The 21,411-nt window shown below is 36.8% G+C and overlaps 2 protein-coding genes across 4 annotated transcripts in view; one reads left to right on the top strand and one right to left on the bottom strand.

Annotated features, from left to right (window-relative positions):
- The window catches only part of Cenpp (centromere protein P), a 244,387-nt gene that overhangs the window by 108,541 nt on the left and 114,435 nt on the right, over nucleotides 1–21,411 (top strand). The window lies entirely within an intron of this gene.
- Aspn (asporin) overlaps nucleotides 3,782–21,411 on the bottom strand; it is a 28,814-nt gene continuing 11,184 nt past the window's right edge. The window contains exons 3-8 of the mRNA XM_008852898.3: nucleotides 19,010–19,122; nucleotides 14,898–15,111; nucleotides 12,960–13,070; nucleotides 7,548–7,641; nucleotides 7,165–7,303; nucleotides 3,782–4,706 (exon numbers count right to left, since the gene is read on the bottom strand). Of these exons, the coding sequence (XP_008851120.1) occupies nucleotides 4,509–4,706; nucleotides 7,165–7,303; nucleotides 7,548–7,641; nucleotides 12,960–13,070; nucleotides 14,898–15,111; nucleotides 19,010–19,122 (869 nt within the window). The 3' untranslated portion in view covers nucleotides 3,782–4,508. The remainder of the gene's footprint in view (nucleotides 4,707–7,164; nucleotides 7,304–7,547; nucleotides 7,642–12,959; nucleotides 13,071–14,897; nucleotides 15,112–19,009; nucleotides 19,123–21,411) is intronic.

Here is a 21,411-nt window from a genome sequence, read left to right as displayed (position 1 = left end):
AGGGTGCTGACAACACAGTGGACAGTGACAGGGATGGCAGAGTATGGAGCCTCTAGTGGGAGAGGAAGGCTGTCTATCTGACGAGTTTGTATTCATGCTCAGATGCCGAGGAGCTCAGAAGGTGGGCGACTGTGACCAGTGATAGTCATGTATATAGAGATTAGAAATGCATGTGAAAACGTCTCAATGTCAATTGCTTTGGAATGAATTCTTCTGTATGAAAAAAAAAATAAAAAAATAATGATTAAAAAACAAACAAAAAACAAAACAAACAAAAAAAAAAGAGCAGCTAGAAAGGCATGGTGTCTTAGCCAAGTATGCAAACAATTCCTAGAAGTATAAAAACACACCAGGAAGAAATAGTATAGCTAAAGTATAGATAGAGACATTTGATTCAAATTCTGTGCCTCTGGTTATTTAAATCTTTCTTCCTTAGTTCCCACACCTAAAAACCAGATATAAATAAAGATATTCAACTCATGGAACTATTCTATGGCCCAAATTAATGAGTGCAAGTAAGGCATTTGGTAGAGTTAAAAATACTCTTTAAGTATCAGCTATTATATATATATATATATTTTACATTATTTATATAACATGATTTGGGGAAAATAGATTTACAGGAATTGTTAGGTCAAGTGAAGTAGGTTAAGGCTTCAGGGAAATAGGAAGTTAATGAAAGTTGAACTTAAAAATTCTTTCTAAAAGTGAAAGAAGGCTAGAGAGATGGCTCAGCAGGTCAAGTGTTTGTTCTGCAAATGTGAAGAATAGAGTTTGGACCCCCAGAACTTAAGTAAATTCTGAGTGGGCTTGGCAGCTCTCCTATAATTCCAGAAGACAGAAACAGGATCCCTGGAACAAACTGGCTAGATAGACTCAGAATTGACCTGCTGAGTTTAGCTTAGAGATCCTGGCTCAGTGAATAAGATAGAGAGCCATGTTAGAAGATCTCTGTCAGCCTCGGGCCTTCATGTGCATGTGTATACATACTTACACCTGCAAACATGTGAACAGACATGCATGCATGCACATCGCACATAGACACATGCAAAAACAGTGAGAATTATAAACAAAGGAGAAATCATTTGGTGGCTCAAGAGCAAACAGAAATGAGGCTTAAAAATAGTTTTTATCACCGGGCATGGTGGCGCACGCCTTTAATCCCAGCACTCGGGAGGCAGAGGCAGGCAGATCTCTGTGAGTTCAAGGCCACCTGGTCTACATAGTGAGTTCCAGGACAGCTGGGGCTACAGGGAGACCCTGTCTCAAAAAGACCAAAATAATAATAATAATATAATAATAATAATAATAATAATTTTTATCTTATTTCAATAAGTGATCTTTTTCTTTTTTTCTTTTTTTTTGTTGGTTTTGAGACAGAGTCTAACTGTGTAGCCCTGGCTGGCCTGGAACTGATTATATGGAATACAGACGGGCCTCAAACTCATAAAGAACAGCCTGCCTCTGCTTCCTGAGTACTGGGATTAAAGTCGTGTGCTGTCACACCTGGCTGATCATTGAGATTCTTTGTTGTTTTAAGTCCTTAGTTCGCCTAGTAAACTATAGTAATTCACTTGTTTTCAATCTTTAATGGATTTCAAGTGGGCAGTATTTTGTATTTACCATAAAAATGTGTTATGTCAGAAAACTTCAATGAGTTCTGTGGCTTATGATTTTTATTAATGATATGTGTTTTTTTTTGTCAACTTAAGATAAAAAATGGCTAACAGCTATGAGTTGGAGTACATGAACATAAACTGCCCGAAGTTAATTACAAGGATTCAGTAATCATTTATTTAGTGTTAAATTTTTTTCTCCTGTCTTTTCTTTTTAGAAAAAGATTAACTCCTTAAGCTCTTCTGTTTTCATCTGAGACTTATCTGTTGAGATGACTCTGACCTTATTGTTGACCTCATGATTTTGATAACTAATTTTAAGAACTACATTTTTTCAATGTTATTAAACATTTGACATTTACATATATTTTTATCAGTGCTTTGATATCACAATTTATTTTTATTACATTGTAGAAAACATATTTCATTAAAATAATTGCAACTTTAAAATGTTTTAATTTTAGAAGGACTAGAAAGATAGTTCAGCAGTTGAGAGCATTCACTGCTCTTCCTGGGGACCAGAATTCAGTTCCCAACACCTATGTTAGATGGCTCACAATTGCCTGTAACTCCAGCTCCAGAGGATCTGACATTCTCTTTTGGCCTTCATAGACACCCTCACAAACATAGCAGACATAGACACATATATACATATACACATAAGTGAAAATTAAAATATTTTAAATGTTTTCACTTTAAAATAATTGCTTTTATAGTATTTTATTTTTAAGGAATTATTAATCTTACATTTTCTTCTGTCCAGTTATCTAGTATAGTAGTTCCTCATGTTTTATGAACATGTATGATTTGCAAAGCATTTCACATACACTTTTATTTCATCATAACAACTTCATTAGTCTGTATTGTCACTTCTATGATTATCTGCAGATGAGGACTCAGGCTCTAAGAGGGGATAACCTACCCCAGACCATAAATGGGACTGAATTTCCGATTTGAAGCCCTAAACTCCTCTTTCTATACCATCTCTGCTGGTCATAAACCTTTTTGATCTCACTGTGCCTCCCACTACAGTTTTTACAAAAGCAGCAGTTTTGTTCCAGGTTTCCTAATTTATGTCATCTTAGATATTAAATTGATTTCTTATAAAGCAGTTGCTCTTAGCCAGCTGAGATTTTGCTCTCTTATCTCCCAGTCCTCCCAGAGTAACATTGGCCAATTCTTGGAACAATTGTTAATTTCTACTATGGTGGCAGGTGGAAGATGCAGATATTGTGACATCCAGTGGTAGAGACAGGGAAGCTGCTAGCATTGTGCATTGTGTAGGGTAGTCCCCACCCCCAAGAATGATGGCCCAAAGTATCAGTATTGCCAAAGCTGAGTAACCTGGCTGTGAAGAATGAGACATTATTTAATCCATTCTTCACCTCGATGTTCAAGCCCTCCACCCCTTCTTAGATATTTATAATTGTTTTCCCTCCACCCCCTAAAATTATTTGAAGTCTGGATTTTGAGGCAGTTTAAAATAAAGATGATATCCTTTGTAGTACAGGAATTATATGGTGTGTTTTAGTACTGTTAAGAGTAAATATTAGGCTGGTGGTGGTAGCACACACCTTTAGGCAGAGGCAAGCAGATCTCTGTGACTTCTAGGGCAACCTGGTCTATATTGAGAGTTCCAGGCCAGCCAGGGCTACATATGAGAGCCTGTCTCAAAGAAAAAGAGTAAATATTATTGATGGTCCAAAAATGTTACATATAAATCAGTTTTAGAAAAAATAGTATTCCTGGGTGGGAAAAAACAAATTGAACCAAAGCACACCTTTTTAAATTTAAAAACCAATATTTTAATGATATTTTCTTTTTTTCTAATTTCACTTAATGTATATTGAATACCAATAATGAAAACACATGAAAATACTCGTAACTTTTGTACAGTTTTCAGGTTTTATTTGGTTTCTTTGTTGCTCTGCCTATACAGTTAGGTTAGCTGTTTCACAGAGTTATCCAGTCTGTGCATGTTAGATGAGACAAGTTGGTGTAGAATTTATTGGTGTCCATACTCTTCCAAAGGGACATCCTAGAATGTTGCTAGTTGAGGTGACAGTTATATATAACCTAATAACTGATGCTATTACAAGCTTATAACTGATCATAAAAATATACATTACATATTTTATATGAATATCCATTATGCATTTTTGCAGTTTTATAATCAGATAATTAAAAAAGAAAATAATGTGCTATAGCTCTATAACCAACTCTTTTGAGTTGATAACACATATTTGAAGTTTTATTACAAGAAGCTAATTTTAGAGATTTTTTTTTTTTGTCTTTTTGAGACGGGGTCTCCCTGTAGCCCCAGCTGTCCTGGAACTCACTATGTAGACCAGGCTGGCCTTGAACTCACAGAGATCCACCTGCCTCTGCCTCCCAAGTGCTGGGATTAAAGGTGTGCACCACCATGCCCGGCAATTTTAGAGAATTTTAATATGACTATGTCAAACCATATTTCAACATGATAAGAAATATTACAGTACTACCCAAGTTATTAAAGAAATACTAAGAATACAATGTGCTTTTCATATTACTTTTCTTGATGAAAGGGCACAAATTTTACTAAGTCAAGCATTCCATTTACAGTACAGTTCTGTTTAAGATGCACTAGACAAAGGGTTAAATGCTGAATGTCTTTATTACTCAGAAAGAATGTTCAAGCAAGAGATTTATGCACATTCATTTGTGTGCAGTGAGATGTTTATTCTGCGAATCTCAGTTTATCAATAATTTGGCAAAATTCTGTTGAAATTTTTTGTCATTTACCGAATGGGATAGATCTTTGCTTATGTTTACTATATTACCATTATTAGTACAGTTCAAGTATTCCAAATGTATGAATTTTTGAATTTGGTATTCAATGGACATTATTAATTATTAATTTCCAACGTTCCCAAGCTGCACACTCATTCTGCTCAGCACACACCGAAAAGTTGCAGGTTGTATTTCCCAATACTTTACTGGGTTGTTGAATAAGCTTATTGCACTGTATAAAGATTTCTTCATCTTTGGCACTGTTGGACAGAAGTCATTCACCCCCACTTTTGTAATTGAATTATAATGAAGGAAGATTATCTGTTGTAGGGGAAAAAAGAATAAATGTTAAAAGACTATTAAATATAAAAGGCAGGTGTTTCGTTAATAGGTTTGAGTGAAGCTTGCCAAATCTTGAATATAAGGCCTCATGCATGCTAGAGAAGTAGTCTACCACTGAGCTACACCTCTAACACTTTTTATTTTTATTTGAGACAAATTGTTGCTAAGTTTCCCAGCTGACCTTAAATTCCTCTTGAATGCCTGAGATTAAGGCATACACCATCATTCTTGGCTATAGTTGGCATTTGTTTATGGCTTTATTCTTTCTATTCTTGGCATTTGCATGAATATATTTTCTCATAAGTTATATGGACTCATTTATGCATGTTAAATATCTGTCCTAACAAGTCAAGTTTATGTGTTATGCAAAAAAATGTTTTGGGGAAGGGTATGCTACATAGAACTATTGCCAAGACCTAGAGCATAATGCCTGATCACCTTAGCTACTTTGCTTTTCCCTTCTACTTCACCCACCTCATACAAATACTTTCTTCTATGCCATATTTATATTAATTTGTTTAAAAAGATTTGAAATTAACAGCAGAATCAAATTCAGTTCTTCAAGAATTTGACTCCCAATTTAACTGAAAAAATGTTAGCTGGCATTTACTATTGTCAGGGGAAGAAACATACATAGGGCTGCTTTTTGTATGTTTTAAAGAAAGATCTGTCTTATATCTTGAATACACATTTCTAATACAGTACCAACATTTGAATCATAATTTTGTATTAGTGAGAAAATCAGTTTTATAGGCTATCTTTGAAAATTTATTATTCATTTAGAATTGTGAATATAGTAACTTCATTCTCATTAATGGGCTTTCTATTCCTTGTTTGGCCTCTTATTGAGCAGTGAGATTTCTGGGAAGTAAATGCAGCCTATATAACAGACAGTATTTTGATATATTAAAAAGTAAGAGCCTTTACTGGCAAAGCTAGAATATTGACATTTACCCTTGTTACCTACTGAATCTGCTTTCACTTACTAAGATTAATTTCAGCCTGATCATGAATCCAGAATCCATAGACATTACTAAAAATGTTTATGCTTGGTCTTCTTTGTTCTACATCAGTTTTGGGATATTTTGACAGATACTTTATATTGGTTCCTCTACATTTCTCTTACTGCTCAATACCAGATCAAGATACAGCAGTGAGTTCACAGTGTGTAAAAACCAAGCTAGCTGTGGATATGTTTACTCTGTGGGTGTTTGTTATCCACTTTGGACTTGTGTTCCTCTCAGAGTAGCGTGTTAGGTGACAATAAGACAAAATGTCTAAGTTGTGGTGTAGATTTGCAGATGTGCAATTGGGGGGAGTCTTGAGGTAGGGCAGATCAGGCTGTGTTGGCATCTGACTGATGTCCATGTGCAGACATGTGAAAGCCCAAGATCCACACCTATTAACAGCTCATTCTTCAGTGGCTTGTGGCTCCAAGGAGTTCAGTGAACCAAACTTGTTTAAAGATAGAAAAAAAGCTGGGCATGGTGGCACACACCTGTAATCCTAGCACTCAAGAGGCTGAAACAGGAAGATGATGGGTTCAAGGTTAGTCTATACTACATGGTGAGTTTGAGGCCAACCTGGGCCACATAGTGAGGCAGGCTCTATCTCAAAAGAATAAAACAAAACAAAATTAAAAAAAAACAGAAATCTAGCACATACAGTTCTCAAATTTTGTTCAATTTTGTTCTGCTTTCTTTTGAAAGATAACCCTTTGCACAGCAAGGAAAAGCCATGAGAAAAATTAATTAAAATAACATATATTACATAGGGATTCTTCATCTGATAGCTGTTATCTAAGAATCAGAGAAATTGAAAGTTCTAGAATTATTTGCAAAATACTGTTTTTAATTTTTGTGACTTCTGCCAGCAGCAGATGACAAAATGTGCTTAAATTTATAGGGGTTTAGGGTGCTGGGAACTGAACCTCAAATTTCACACATCTATCACTGAGCTACATCTACAGCACAGCATGAACGTCTTATGCTCTAAATAGTGACTTTCAGTTAATTACATATTCTGATTTGAATGTTAAAAACTGTATACCTACATCTAACAGTGTGGTGTACCTAGCACCACACTGATGGATCCTAAACCTCTTTCTCTGCCTTGTGGAATATTTCTAAAATGAAAGAACATATGATCCTGCTTGATGTCTTGACAGTCCTACTTTAGAAACTTCAACAACTTGAAGTTAGATTAGTCATCAGCTTGCCACATCTGTGTGAAAGCACAGATGGAAAGGGTCCTCATCTTCTTGAGTAGCATCTTTGTAGAATGTGTTTTCCTTATGCTTATCCTTACCCGTGCAATCTTTAGTCATTATTGTTTGAGTTTCCCTTCTGTTTGTTGAATTATTGTCTGAGATGCAATGACATGTTCTATAAAAACAAAGAAAAGTGCCCATATCTATGAAACAAGTAGAATGTTTTACCTGGAGATATTTCAACTCCTGTAATCCTGAAGGAATTTTTTTCAGTTTATTGTGTTCCAAGTGTATCTCTCTCACGCGTGGTATATTAGCAAAACTTCCATTTTCAATATCTGTGATTCTGTTGTTTCCAAGGCCCAGCCTAGAGATGATATAAAATGTGTTAGTTCTTAAGCTGATAGCTAGGTTTGATAGAGTTTGCTGAAACCCCCACAACCCTACTTAGGATATGAACCTGTTTGTATGGGCAGTAACGGCAGTGCTTCTCTCTTGTTTTCCCTTTACACTCTCTCAACCAGCATCCCTGTACACATTCTTGAAAAGCTTCATTAATATTTTAAACATATGGGCTACCACATTACAGTGAAGACTTGGGGAACTTTTACCTTTGCAGTTCTTTGTATCGTTTAAAATCCTCGAGTTCCACTGTTGAAATTTTATTAAAGTCTAAATGAAGCTCCAGTAAAGTTGATGGCAGGCCTAATTTTAAAAGAAGTATGTTAGATGAAGGCAAAGTCCCAGTGACTATTTATCAAGTTTCAGATTGTGTACTTAAGCAATTATTTGAAGTGCCTTTTTAAAAAAAAATCCTTTCACTATAGAAATTTCCAACCATACATAAAAATTAAAAGTATTATGATCCATCATGCTGTTGTCCTGCTTCAATGACTAACTCCATTTTCCATTTCATCTACCCCATTTATTTATTTGCTTAGTCACTCTTTTGCTGAAGTTTTACAACTAAAATGTAGTACATAGTGCAGTTTTACCTGTGAATACATTTCCAGATGTCTAGTAAGGTCATGTTTTTGTTTTGTTTTTATATAACCACCTTAGCAATATCATATTTAACAAAATTAACTAATTCTTTACTATCATAATATTCCTTTCCCCATTTGTCTTAAATATATTATTTTACAGTTGATTTGTTCAAATCAGGATCTAAATAAAATTTACAGAATACATTCAATTTTTATCTCTTTTAAAGTCTCCTTTCTCTGGACATGATAGCACACACTTATGTCCCCAGCACTTGAAAGCCAGGAAGATTTCAAATCCAAGGCTAGCCTAGGAACAAAATGAGACCTTTTCTCAAAAGCAAACAAATCAAAAGACTGTAGCTAAATGGTAGGTCCAGGATTTGATTACCAACCACACACACACACACACACACACACACACACACACACACACTTTCTATAACATATTCTTTATTTTTTTCTCTTCTATTGATTTGAGATACTGATTTGTTTGAGAATTCATTTTGTGGATTTGACTGACAGCTTCTAAGTGATCCTGATTCCTTATTTCTTTTACCTGGCCCTCAGATACAGAGAAAAAATCAAATGCAGGTAAGTCACCTTTCAGTTGATGGTTTTGGCTTTCATTTGTGGCTGTTGCTTTGAATTATTCTTTAACAGGAATTGAAAACTGTTGGCTGACTGAGATGGTGCCTTTCTATGATCCCCAGCTTGGCCATGAATTTTTAGGTACAAGCCAGCCTCCCACTTTAGCTTCCCAAATAGGACTACAGATACATCGTTGTACTTGACTGTAGTGACTTTCTGATATTGTCATTATTTATGGATTTATTAGCTAGAATTCTTTCTTCAATTTTTTCCTGGTCATTTAATTATTTTGTAGTATTGTTTTTACAGAAAAGGCACCAGAAAAGTTTGATTCTTTCAGGTAATAAATTCATGCAATGCCCAGAGGTTACTAGTTAAGATGTTCGTTTTATTTTTTTTATTTTTATTTTTATGTGTATGTATGTATCGCCTCCATGTAGGTAAGTGCACCTGTGTTGTGCAGTGCCCACGGAGGTCAGAAGAGGCCGTCGGATCCCCTGGCACTGGAGTTACAGACACTTGTTAGCTGCTATGTGGGTGCTGGGATTCGAACCCGGGTCTTCTTCAAGAACAACCAGTGTTCTTAACTGCTGAGCCATCCCTCTAGCCCTATGTTTTGTTTAGTTTTTTAACATCATTACTAATATATGAAATTTTACTCTTCTTGAGATTTATAATTCATTGCAGCACTTATTCTTTCAGTTAATAAGTTGTTTTATAAATGAAGAAGTGCAGCTGCAATGCTCCAACACATGACAGTGCCCAGTGAATGTTCTTTCTTGCTCTTCTCACACTCAGGTGTCTTCTCCATTTGAACAGAAGCTGGCAGGAAACTCAAGAGGAGACTTAAGATTCTAATCATGGGGACAGGAGAGATGGCTCAATGGTTAAGAGCACTGGCTGCTCTTGCTAGCACCAACATGGCAGCTAACAACTGTCTGTAACTATAGTTACAAGGTATCTGATACCCTCTTCTGACCTCTGGCTTTGCATGACACAGGTACACTTACAATACATGCAGACAATACACTTATACACATAAAATAATAAATATTTTTTTAAAAGATTCTGATTATTTAGCTGAGAAAGGCTTTCTTGTTTTTCCCCCTTGTTTTCAGCTTTTCCTAAACATTTCCTTACTATATTAATGATAAAAGCTGATGGATATAATTGGAATATATCAAGATTCTTAGTAGCCCCTTTCCTCCACATGTCACCTACTGACTGTGTCACAAAGCCCACTGCCAGTATCCTTTGAGGACTCTAGCACACTAAGGCAATAGCTAGTACCCAAGCCTGATTCTAGCCTCAGTGATTCTCGGTAGTTATGGCTAAATTTATTTTTATTCCAAAGTTTACTTTGAATTTGCAAGTAAACTAGAGAGCAGAAAAATAATTATTCTCAACTGACAGGTTTCTAGTTTCTTGAATTTTGACTGAGTTTTATTACATTTATGCAATGACTATATGATACTTTCAGTATATAAGACAAAGGTTCTGTCTCTGAAAACCTAACATTCTCTTTGAAAAGATCATCATTATATAGAAATTACTAGAGAGTGTACTCTGCCAGCCTTTTCTAGAGTCAACTGTAGGAAGCTGGAGAAGAGCAAACTCTCTGGAAGAACTTGAAGGGACTATGTATCCCTTAGGATATGAAGAAGGTGAGTGACCAGTGAGGAAAATGGGATACAGTCTCTAAGACAGACATGAACAGAGGTTTATGAGGAGATGTGAATCTAGCAGAAGCCCAGCAACTGCTGACAAATATTAACATGTCTTTGAATAGGAATGTCTATTTTCACCATAAAGCACTCCCCCACTATGGGATGATACAGTAGAATTTCCCATATAAACAAGAAAGAAGATACTTGTCTACTCTCCTCCTGTTAACTCTTCCTGATAAGGCCTCCTTGGAGGTGTGTCATTTTACCCTCCTGTAAGTTACATGACTGATGGAATTGTGATATGCAGGCTATCACATTTTAATTAAAAAAAATTTTTTTAAGAAATTGGTTCTTCCTTATGTTAAAGACTGGAAGCATGATCAACTAGCTGCCTTCTTGTGGGGAGCACTTTGCCCTTGACTAAAAAGGACATCACAGGAATAATGTACAGATATTGACTTGCATCCACCCTCTGGCCTCTCCACCTGTGTCATGGCTTCATTGCAGAAACTGGTTATAGGTATTCTTTTCTAAAAGTTACCATGGATTGACTTCACCTTAGTTTGCTTAATATGCAATCACCTGGTGCAAAAGTGCCTGAACCCCCTTAGGATTCAAAACTATATGCTTTCTCACTGGGAAGGAGAATATAACCTGGGTTTTGTGACGTTTTCAAATGATAGAAACTATTAAAGTATTCTAGTATAGAAAGTTAAAGCTAAGTATAGTTCCTTCATTAAAGGTTGAAAAGCAATGGTGTTTTTAAAAAGTGCTTTTCCAGCCAGGTGTGGTGGCCAGGCCTTTAATCCTAGCACTCGGGAGGCAGAGGCAGGAGGATCTCTGTGAGTTCGAGGCCAGCTTTGTCTACATAGTGAGATCCAGGACAGCTGGGGATACAGGGAGACCCTGTCTCAAAAAGACCAAAAAAAAAAAAAAAGAAAAAAAAAGAAATGAAAAAAAAAAACCACAATTTTTAAAAAATTTATTATTTTTTTATTTTTTTGGTCTTTTTTGAGACAGGGTCTCCTTGTAGCCCCAGCTGTCCTGGAACTCACTATGTAGACCGGGCTAGCCTCAAACTCACAGATATCTGCCTGCCTCTGCCTCTCAAGTACAGAGACTACAGGCATATACCACTATGCCCAGCTCCAATAAAATGTTTTTTAAAAAAGAAATTGGTTTATGGCTGTCAGAGACATCATGACAGAATACTTATATAAGTTGATAATTTGATTCAAATTTCTTTTATAAAAACACAATTTCTAAGGCTCTGATAGAATCTTAAAAATTATGCACATGTGTTAAATTTGAAGAGAATTGTAATTACGGTCTTTTGCAGTATAGGAAGGAATAGCAATGCCTGCTGTTCTAAGCTAGATCTTAAAGAATAGCCATGCCATCCTCCCAGGCATGCCTGCTCCCTCCTGTCTTATCAAATCTTAACCTTGTCCCCTCCCTCTACCGTCACTCTTTCATGTTCTAACTTCCTTGTGCTTCATACCATCTTCTATCATAGGAAAGGGATTTTATTTATTTTTATGTGTATGAATGTTTTGTCTGTATGCATGTAAGTGCACCCATTTGTGCAGTGCTCACAGAGGCCAGAACAGGGCATCAGATCCCCTGGAACTGGAGTTATAGAAGATTATTAGCTGCCATGTGCATGCTGGGAACTGAACTCAGGTCCTCTGCAAGAGCAGCCCGTGCTCTTAACTGCTGAGTCGTTTCTCCAGCCCCTAGGATTGTATATTTTTGACCTATTAGGTAAAGTTTGTATTTGGGGGGGGGTCATTATTCCAAAAATTATAAGATATTAGGTTTCTTTTAGATAGTCCCTTAATTCAACTTGAAATAAAAGTAGTTTGTGTGGTTTTGGATTAGACTAGTTACTTCTTGGGAAAATTCTATGTTTGTTTTGTACATTTCTGGGTTAGGGTAGTAGAGAGGGATTGTGATCAAGTTGCTGTTTTTACTAGTAGATACTGGAAGAGCTATTTGAAATTGAAAAATATTATCAGTATGGAATATTTCTGATATACAGAGACATCAAAAGAGAGAGCAACTTTGTTGGAGATAAGGAAAGCAAAATTGTGAGCATGAATTCCAAGAAATACAATGTATCCTACCCAGCTAGTCATCACATTGCAAATTTGGAAGTAACCTGTCTAGCACAGTGAATGAGCACCTTTCTTTGCAGTACCAGCTTCAGGTCCCATGAATCTGGACTAAAGATGCAGGGCTCCTTCTGGTAAGAATATATTGTCACTTACTATGTGCCAAACACTGTCCAAAAGCCTTTCTATGTATTGTATTCTTTATGCATTCCAGGGAAAATGTTAGTGTAGAGCTCTTTGTGGCATGTTATTCTTGCCAAAGCCAGCGCTGCCCCTGTCTGGCCTCACAGGTTCATCCACCTCGAGGATAGGTTATGGCCCCATCCAGCCTGCTCTGCCCTTTGTTCTACAAAATTCCCGATAGCACTCCATAGACTGACAGGTTTAGAAGTAAATGTCAGAAAAGGGAAGGAAAATAAAAAGTTCATTGCTTCTTAATGTTTATTCTCACTGGGGAAAAAAATTATGGTTTAATACTGTCAAAAAAGATCACCACATAGGACTCTCAATTTGTATATGAAAAAAGCATTAAATTTCATTCTCCTTTGATCAGATACACTGGCACAAGGATTTCTTATTATAATGTAGTTATGGTAGTATAACAGTGTGTACTAGTTGAAAGCTGGTACTTTTTAGAACATCATATTTTAAGTAAAATAAACACAGACCTTTAGGGATTGAGGTTAGTTTTGCTTCAGCTATCCTGATATGAAATACTGTTACCCCTTCAAATGCCCCTGGGTCTATCCCGTTGTTATCAAGAGGGTTTGCGCTCATTTCTGTGGAAGAAATCACATGTTTAGTACAAAGTTATTCATCATAGAAACTCATAGTACAGAGGGACACAGCCCAAGAATGTTTTAGAACTGTGATCTTTATCATTCACACTCATTTTCCTTCTGTATACCTGGTACTCTTCTTTCTCTCAACCTCAGAAAAGTATTGCTTTGAAATTTGTTTTGTTGTTGTTTTTTGGTGTTTTTTTTTAAGGCAGGGTCTCCCTGTAGCCATAGCTGACCTAGCTGGCCTTGTTCTCACAGAGATCCACCTGCCTCTCCCTCCTGAATGCTGGAGCTAAAGGTATGCGCCACCATGCCCAGCTCCTTTAAATTTTATATACTGGAGCATATAACAGTTTCCTTTTTAAAATTTTTATTTTGCTTTGAACTTTTACATAAATGACATTAGTTTTCTCTATCACATGAGCATGATGGTGTGGTTGCAGTAATAGTGTACCAGTAAAAACTGATCATCTATTTACTTCTTGTCCTGTGCGCGTGCGTGCGTGCGTGCGTGCGTGTGTGTGTGTGTGTGTGTGTACGCACGCGTGAGAAATCGACCTTGGATGTCATCTCTAAGGTGCCATCCACCTTTTGTTTCCATAATGTTTTTCATTGACATAAATTAATTATACATAACTACCTCGTGTTTTTTGGTTTTTCTTTTTTGTTTTGTTTTTTTTCTTTTTTTTGAGACAGGATCTCTTGCCAAGTAGGCTACATAGATGGCCAGTGAGCTCCAGGGATCTCTGCCTGTCTCTGCTTCCCAACTCTGGGATAATAGATACATACTACCATGTCCAACTTCTTTATGTGGGTTCTGGAGATTAAACTCAGGTCCTCATGCATGTACAGCAAGCACTTTATTGACTGAACTATCCTTAGCCTAGCTTCTTAATTTTTAAAAAAATTATGGGATTAAAGCCGGGCATGGTGCCACAGGCCTTTAATCCTAGCATGCAGAAGGCAGAGGCAGGTGGGTCTCTGTGAGATTGAGTCCATGCCTGATCTACATACACAGTGAGTTCCAGGCCAGCTGGAGCTACAGGAAGTCGGCTGTCTCCAAAAAATGTGATTAACAGAAATACAATTTTAGAGAAATGCCAATAAGAGGCTATTTGGTAAGTTCCAGGTACTTGGTTGAATTAAGTGGATTAGTGAGTATGAATCTTGTTCAGGATTTTGAATGACTCTTGTGGGTAGATCGCATAGTTACATGACGGGCATTAGAAATAAAATGCTAAGGTTTAAATTATACAACAAAAAAAACTTCCATATAATCTTAGATAACCAAAAGTTAGATTTGCATCCCAAATAACATCAGAATTAATTTTGTACATTATATTTGAGAAGTTTATATAATACATTAACATATTACCTTTAAATTAAATAAATTTTTTTTTTTTGTCTTTGTGAGACAGGGTCTCCCTGTAGCTCCAGCTGTCCTGGAACTCACTATGTAGACCAGGCTGGCCTCGAACTCACAAAGATCCACCTGCCTCTGCCTCCCAAGTGCTGGGATTAAAGGCGTGCGCCACCACTCCCGGCCCTAATAATATAATTTTTTTGAAAATCAGGTTCCACCTCAAAAAAACAGAGCAAAGGGGGTCAGGGAAGATTCTTGAAAAAGAGAAAATATCACAAAAATTTTCCTTAAGTATTCTAAAGTTTCTTTCATATTGTATTTGGTGTATAATAGTGTATTAGATTCAAAAATTAATTTTTTATCTTTGAAAGTTAATAATCTATATTTACCTGTTAATTACAATGTAAAGATTTGCCTGTTAATTACAATTTGAAGATGTCCCATTCATTTGAAAAACTTACCTAAAACATGTAAAGCGTTCATTCCTTTGAATGTATCCTTTTGTATTTTCTTAACTTTATTATCATGAATTCTGAGTTCTGCTAATGATTTGGGAAGGTTAAGTGGGATTTCAGTTAGTTGATTGTGGGATAAATACAGCCTTCGTAACTTCTTTGTGGTTAGAAAGGTTTTTGGATGAATCTTTGTTAGCTTGTTGTTGTTCAGAATCAGAGCCTGGATAAAGTATAGAAAAATATGCAATTTAGGGAAGTAGATTTGATTAACTGATATTCTATAAGAATTAATTGTGGAAATCAATATAATTTCTGCCATTTGTACATTAAATATGAAAAATTCCCTTTTCCAATTTCAGGTTTAAAAAGTATTTACTATTGAGTTGGAACAGTACAAAGCTTTCATGATGGATGTTAGTTAGATGCATGGTCATCTTTTTTATCTTTTTGTAGGTGATATATTCACATGATTGAGGCATCACCCTCCACCCAACCTTTAATGAAAGGGACCAATATTTATTTTGTTTTAAAATCTATTTACTCTGAAAGATTAGTGCACACCAAGTATATTTTTGCATGCCTTCATATACTTGGAAAACCTCCCTTCTTACATGTGTGCTAATGTTGACCATTTCAGAGTAGAAGCCTGTAGGATATAGCCTATAACCTATGGCGAGGGGAAACACCTTCAAAAGCACCTGAGCATTCTGGCATGTTTTCAGGCCTTGAGGAGATAATAGAGAAATGCCCCTACTTCTCAGTTCTGTGGCTCTTTCTCAGGGATACAGGGCAGTGTTCTTCAGAGGAGATTTAACCCCACAGGGAAGAGTATATGCCAGAGTGACTGTATTCTCTCGAGCTGACTCCTTCATGTCATGTCTGAGGCTCATGGCTCAGCCTTGTGACCAGCCATTTTAATCTGCTGATACCATGAGGTTCTGGGATATGGGTATTTCATAACCAAAATAGAGAAGGTCTTGAGAAAACTGAAACATGTTGTGACCATTGGTAACCTTGGTAACCATTTACATTGCAAATGATGTAGCTCTCAATTCTTTTATCATTGCTATATTGGACAGAAATAATTTTTTATGTTTACCAAGGTTGATGGCAGGTTTCTTAGAATCTTCAAAACATCTTTGTCCCTCTCTAATAATAGACTGTCTGATTCTGTCAAGCAACCTGACATTCATTTCTTTTATAAACTTTATCCACACTTCTGTTATGTAGCAGTCCTTCTTTATTTTCCCAAGTGGAGCCAACATGCCTTACTGGGATTGTTCACATAGTTGTTTCTCCCTTAGCACATGTACTGCTGCCCAGTAAACTCCTTTCATCAGTGTGTTTATTTACTTTAGTCTCTGGCCTTTGTGTTTCATTTTCGTCAACCTCCTTCTTGATATACCATGACTGTTAAGGTTTCATCTGAGAAAGTTTAAGCCTAGGAAAAGAGGGTAAACTATATCTTGTGCCATCTGGCATAACAGGCTCCTTTCTGAGTATATGATAGAACTAAGAGTGTATTTTCTTTTCCTTTAGTTAGCAGAAAAATGAAGTGGGTCAGAGGGGGTTCGGGATTTAAAAACTCAGCAGATCACAAAGATAGTTTATGATCTTGGCTTGACTTCATAAGGTAAATCTAGCAGAAATTATTCTCTCCTTTGAATCAGGCAGGCAGGACCACTGAAGAACATGACTTGCCTGTGATACATTAAAAAATAATAATAATAAGTAATAACACTAGGGTAAAAGCTTTCATTCAACTTTTGTTGAGCTCTGTCAAGTGTTGACTGATACAGTGCCTGGCAGGATAAGCTGGCAAAATAACCTCAGGTCATTTGTACTTTCAGTGTTGGCTTTTACACAAAGAACTGACAAATCACACGGCCCAGACTCATCATTAACAAACAAGAAAAGTATAGTGTGCATAACTAGGACAAGTTATGGAGAGTGTGTCTGTAATAGCAGCAGGAAGTAAGCAGGGAGGCCTGAGCATTTGCAGGGATCTCACTCTCTAAATATACTGTCTTTTCTGTGAAAGAACCGGCACTGAACAAGCAGCTAGAAATATAACAAAGATTCCTAGAATGTCTAAGATTTATTTCTTTTTAAATATAGATGATATATAAGATGATATTGCACTTAAACTTTTAAAATTATGCAGTATACCTGCATTTCAAGTATAAAGCACCTACTTATGAAAGTAGTTTATAGCCCGGAAACAGCGGCACACAGCTGTTATTAAACCTACTTGGAAAGTTAGGCAAGAGAATCACTTAAGCCTAGGAGTTTGAGGCCAGCCTGGGTAACACAGTGAAATCTGTCTCATAAAAAATTAAAAAGAAAGTGATTTACATTAGCACTTTTGGTCAGTCTATTCAAACTAGTCTAACAGTAATACTGGTCAACAGTTGAGGAAATTCCCACCATTGAGTAGCACTTTATATGTATTTGCTCATTTATAAAACATTCTACAGAATCCATTCTATTATTACACCCTTCTTACAGCTGAGGAGGGTAAGACAACTTCTTCCAGTGTCAGGCAGTGGTAGAGCCAAGAACCTTGCCTAGGTTCACTGGACATCAGAACATTTACCTTTCACACAATACAATATAAAGGTTGACCAAAAAAAAAAAAATAGACATAAGAATGTTCCCAACATCTTTTAGCATATCATTTCTCAACGAAAAAGAGTATATGTTTACTGATTTCCTGAAATATTTCTAAAATAAAATAATGATATACTGACCTAAAACTTTTATGGCTCTGGTACTGAATGAAATATTAGTTATTATTCTTGCGTTTAAGTTGAATATGGTTTGAAAAAGTGGTAGAAGCATTCAGACTATACTTCCAAATTCTTTTTAAATTTCATATGTATATATGCACATATATCTTTTCCAGCCTCTAACGGTAAAATGGTGACCTTTGTTCTCCAAAATTTTCTGTGTTGTGAAGCTAGTGAGGGAGGGCTAACTGAATCTTTGGTAGAATCTATTGTGTTATTGCTGATTGTCTTAATATTTAAATGAGTTCTGTTGTAAGTATATGTTCTGTATGTGGAAACTGTGTTTTATATGGTGAATATGTGCTGTATGCATAATTTGAAAGCAAAGGAGCAGTCAAAGTCTAGCTACCAGGCAGTACAACATTGGAACATTGGCTTTGGGTACACCACCTTGCTAGTCAGCCTTAATATGAGGATTGCCTTTCCCTCAGTATGCCTCTAACTTGATCAGCATGTGTGTCTTTCACCTAGGGTGACAGGGAGGTAAGGTCACCTCTATTGCTGAGATACAGGTTCTGTACTTGATCCTTCCACACACAGCTAGGCCTGTGTGCAAGGGGCCTAGTATGGTTATGGTGTTCTCTGCATTCTCCTCTTAGTGTTTTACCTTCTCTGGAGATGACCAGCTGTACGCTTATTTTCTTTGACATAACCTGAGCGTATGGAGAAATGGCCTGGAAGAGGCAATCCTGGCTCACAAGGCCAGATAGTATGGAGCTAGAGCTATTCATCTAGCACACACAGCCTCAGCTCAGCAAGTCAGGTGGGAGTTCCATCTTCATGTCTGTGGCAGTGTAGAATCAGGCTCTTCCTCCAAACTCAATTACAGATTAAGTCAGAAAGTCTGCTTGAAGGCTCATATTGTTAGGCAATGTTAATAAATTTAGGAAGGCAAAATTCTTTTTCCTTTCCAAAGATCAAGAAAAGATACCATACATGAATTTATTAGCCAACTAAATATATTCTATGTGCTACTATTAGAAATCTGTGATGTCTTAAGTCAGTGGTTTTGAATAAAGATTTCTTACTATATCAATGATTGATGTAAATAATTCTTTTCTTATTCATTTAGTGAATAGTAACCATTGTTAACTGACTAGATTTTAAATTCTCATCCCAGTAGTCTTTTACCTTGCTGTTAATAAACATGATTGAATTAAATTATTAATTGAATTAGACCTATAATTTCTAATGGGCTAAACGCAAGGATTTTTCCATACTTCACCTACAGGAAAGTAAATGTCTTTATACAATGTAATATAATGAATCATTTCAGCAGTGATAAGGATCTTCATTTAAATATTTGAAAATATGAGCATGTATTCTTACATAAAGTGAAGTGAGTCCTCTAAAATCATTTTCTTTAATTTCCTTAATTTTATTATTTTGAAGGTCAACCATTCGGGTATCAAATGGAATGTTGCTTGGGACCGAAGTCAAACCTGAGAAATAAACAAACATGTTACAGATGCTAGATGTTCATGCTGAAGATAAGATCAGTAATATTGTAGAGATGTACATTTTCTAAATCCATAGTTATAAGCTGGGTGTGGTGGCACATGCCTTTAATACCAGTACTTGGGAGGCAGAGGCAGGAGGATCTCTGTGAGTTCAAGGCCCGTCTGGTCTACATAGTGAGTTCCAGGCCAACTGGGGCTACAGGGAGACCCTGTTTCAAAAAGATCCCCCCCCCCCAAAAACATAACTATTACCCAGTAACATAGTAGTTGTAAAAAATGGTAACGTACCTCATTTGTTTTATTTTTACAAGGAATCTGCTTGGGATCTGGCTGGTTTCAAGGAGAAATAAATGGTGGTAGGATAGACTTGATCTTTGTGCAGATATCACAGGCAGCTGAGGCACAGCTTATATGATGCATTTATGACTGAAGAATACTAGCTTTCTGTGCAGATTTGTAGGCTGTGGGGTAGTGAGAAGCTGGAGCATGTGGGTCTTGATCATTTTTAAGACCCAAAATTGGGGGCTGGAGAGATGGCTCAGCAGTTATGAGCACTGGCTGCTCTTACAGAGAAACTAAATTCAGTTTCCAGCACTACATGGTGACTAACAACAATCTATAATTTCAGTTCCAGAAGATCCAATATCCTCTTTTGACCTCCTAGGGCATTGCACTCATACACATAAAATAACAAATTTTAAAAAGTAGAGCCAAAATATTTAAAAACTTTACTACTGTGAGTAGTCAATTCTAACTGGCTGTCATTTTTTTTACAAGTATTATTTATTATATAAATCTTTATATGTTTGAGTGTTTTGTCTGCAGGTATGTAAGTGCACCCATGTCATATAAAGCCTATGGATGCCAGAAGAGGCCTTCAGATCCCCTGGAATGGTTAAAAGCATTCTTGTGTAGAGGATCCAGATTCAGTTCCCAGCAACTACCCATATGGCAGCTAACAACTAATTTCAGGGGATCAAATGCCCTCTTCCGGCAACTTCTGGCACTGCACACACATAGTGCACTTACATACAGGCAGGCAAAGCGTGCACACACACAAAACAAAAATAATTTTCTTTTTTTGAGACAGGGACTCCCTGTAGCCCCAGCTGTCCTGGAACTCACTATGTAGACCAGGCTGGCCTGGATCTCACAGAGATCTGCCTGCCTCTGCCTCCTGAGTGCTGGGATTAAAGGCGTGCGCCACCACGCCCAGCTAAAATATTTTTTAAAAGAATAAGGTACAGGGGCTGGAGAGATAGCTCAGCAGTTAAGAGCACTTTCTGCTCTTGCAGAGAACCCAGGTTCGATTCCCAGCACCCACATGGCAGCTACGAACCGTCCTTAACTCCAGTTCCAGAGGAATCTAAAGCCCTCTTCTGACCTCCATGGCATTGCTTGACACGGGTGCACTCACATACATGCAGACAATACACTTGTACACGTAAAGTAAAAATAATAAATGAAATATTTAAAAAAAAAAAAGAATGAATTTGATTGAAAGATTCCTTTTGGAGCCTGGCGATCAGCTACTAGGGAGGGAGAGGCCTAGAGCTCTAAGACCACATACCTAGAGAGTTCTAGGCCAGCTGGAACTAGAGGTGGATGCTGTATTTTAAAAAAAAACAGAGGAGAGCCGGGCGGCACGCCGCACGCCTTTAATCCCAGCAGAGGCAGGCGGATCTCTGTGGGTTCAAGGCCAGCCTGGTCTCCATAGTGAATCCAGGCCAGCTAGGGCTACAGGAAGACCCTGTCTCAAAAAGACCAAAAAAAGAAAAAAAAAAAGAACAAGGTACAGCTGCACAGCTGCATGCTTCTTTGTGTTTTTGAGTAAATACTGAAATAGCTAAAGATTTGAAGTTTTCCATCTTCCCACCTTTCTTTTATGAGGAAAAAAAATGAGCAGAAAGCTTTATATAATAATTTTTCATTTTTTTATTTTCCATAGGTGGTCAACCTTTTTGAGTATGTGCACCTCCTCTGTACCATTGTACATTCTATGTAACCATTATGCTTTATGAACATGGGTCCTTCCTGATTTTTCCCAACATTTTATTATGATATCACCCTAGTTCTCATTATCTACTTCCTACCATCAAAATTTTACTATAGTAGCTCTACTGTCCGTCTATCAGGTCATCTTTTTCATCCACTTTTGAGTGAATTGCAGATATTTACATATTTTTGATAGAATCATCCGTACTTTTAAAAGAGAAGTTGTATATTTAATATCCCAAATTCAAAATTTGAATACCCAAATCTACATTCTAC

Source organism: Nannospalax galili, unplaced genomic scaffold (assembly GCF_000622305.1).
Source record: "Nannospalax galili isolate Female #2095 unplaced genomic scaffold, S.galili_v1.0 scaffold1532, whole genome shotgun sequence".
NCBI lineage: Eukaryota > Metazoa > Chordata > Mammalia > Rodentia > Spalacidae > Nannospalax > Nannospalax galili.
This window is presented reverse-complemented; position numbering and strand designations above follow the sequence as displayed.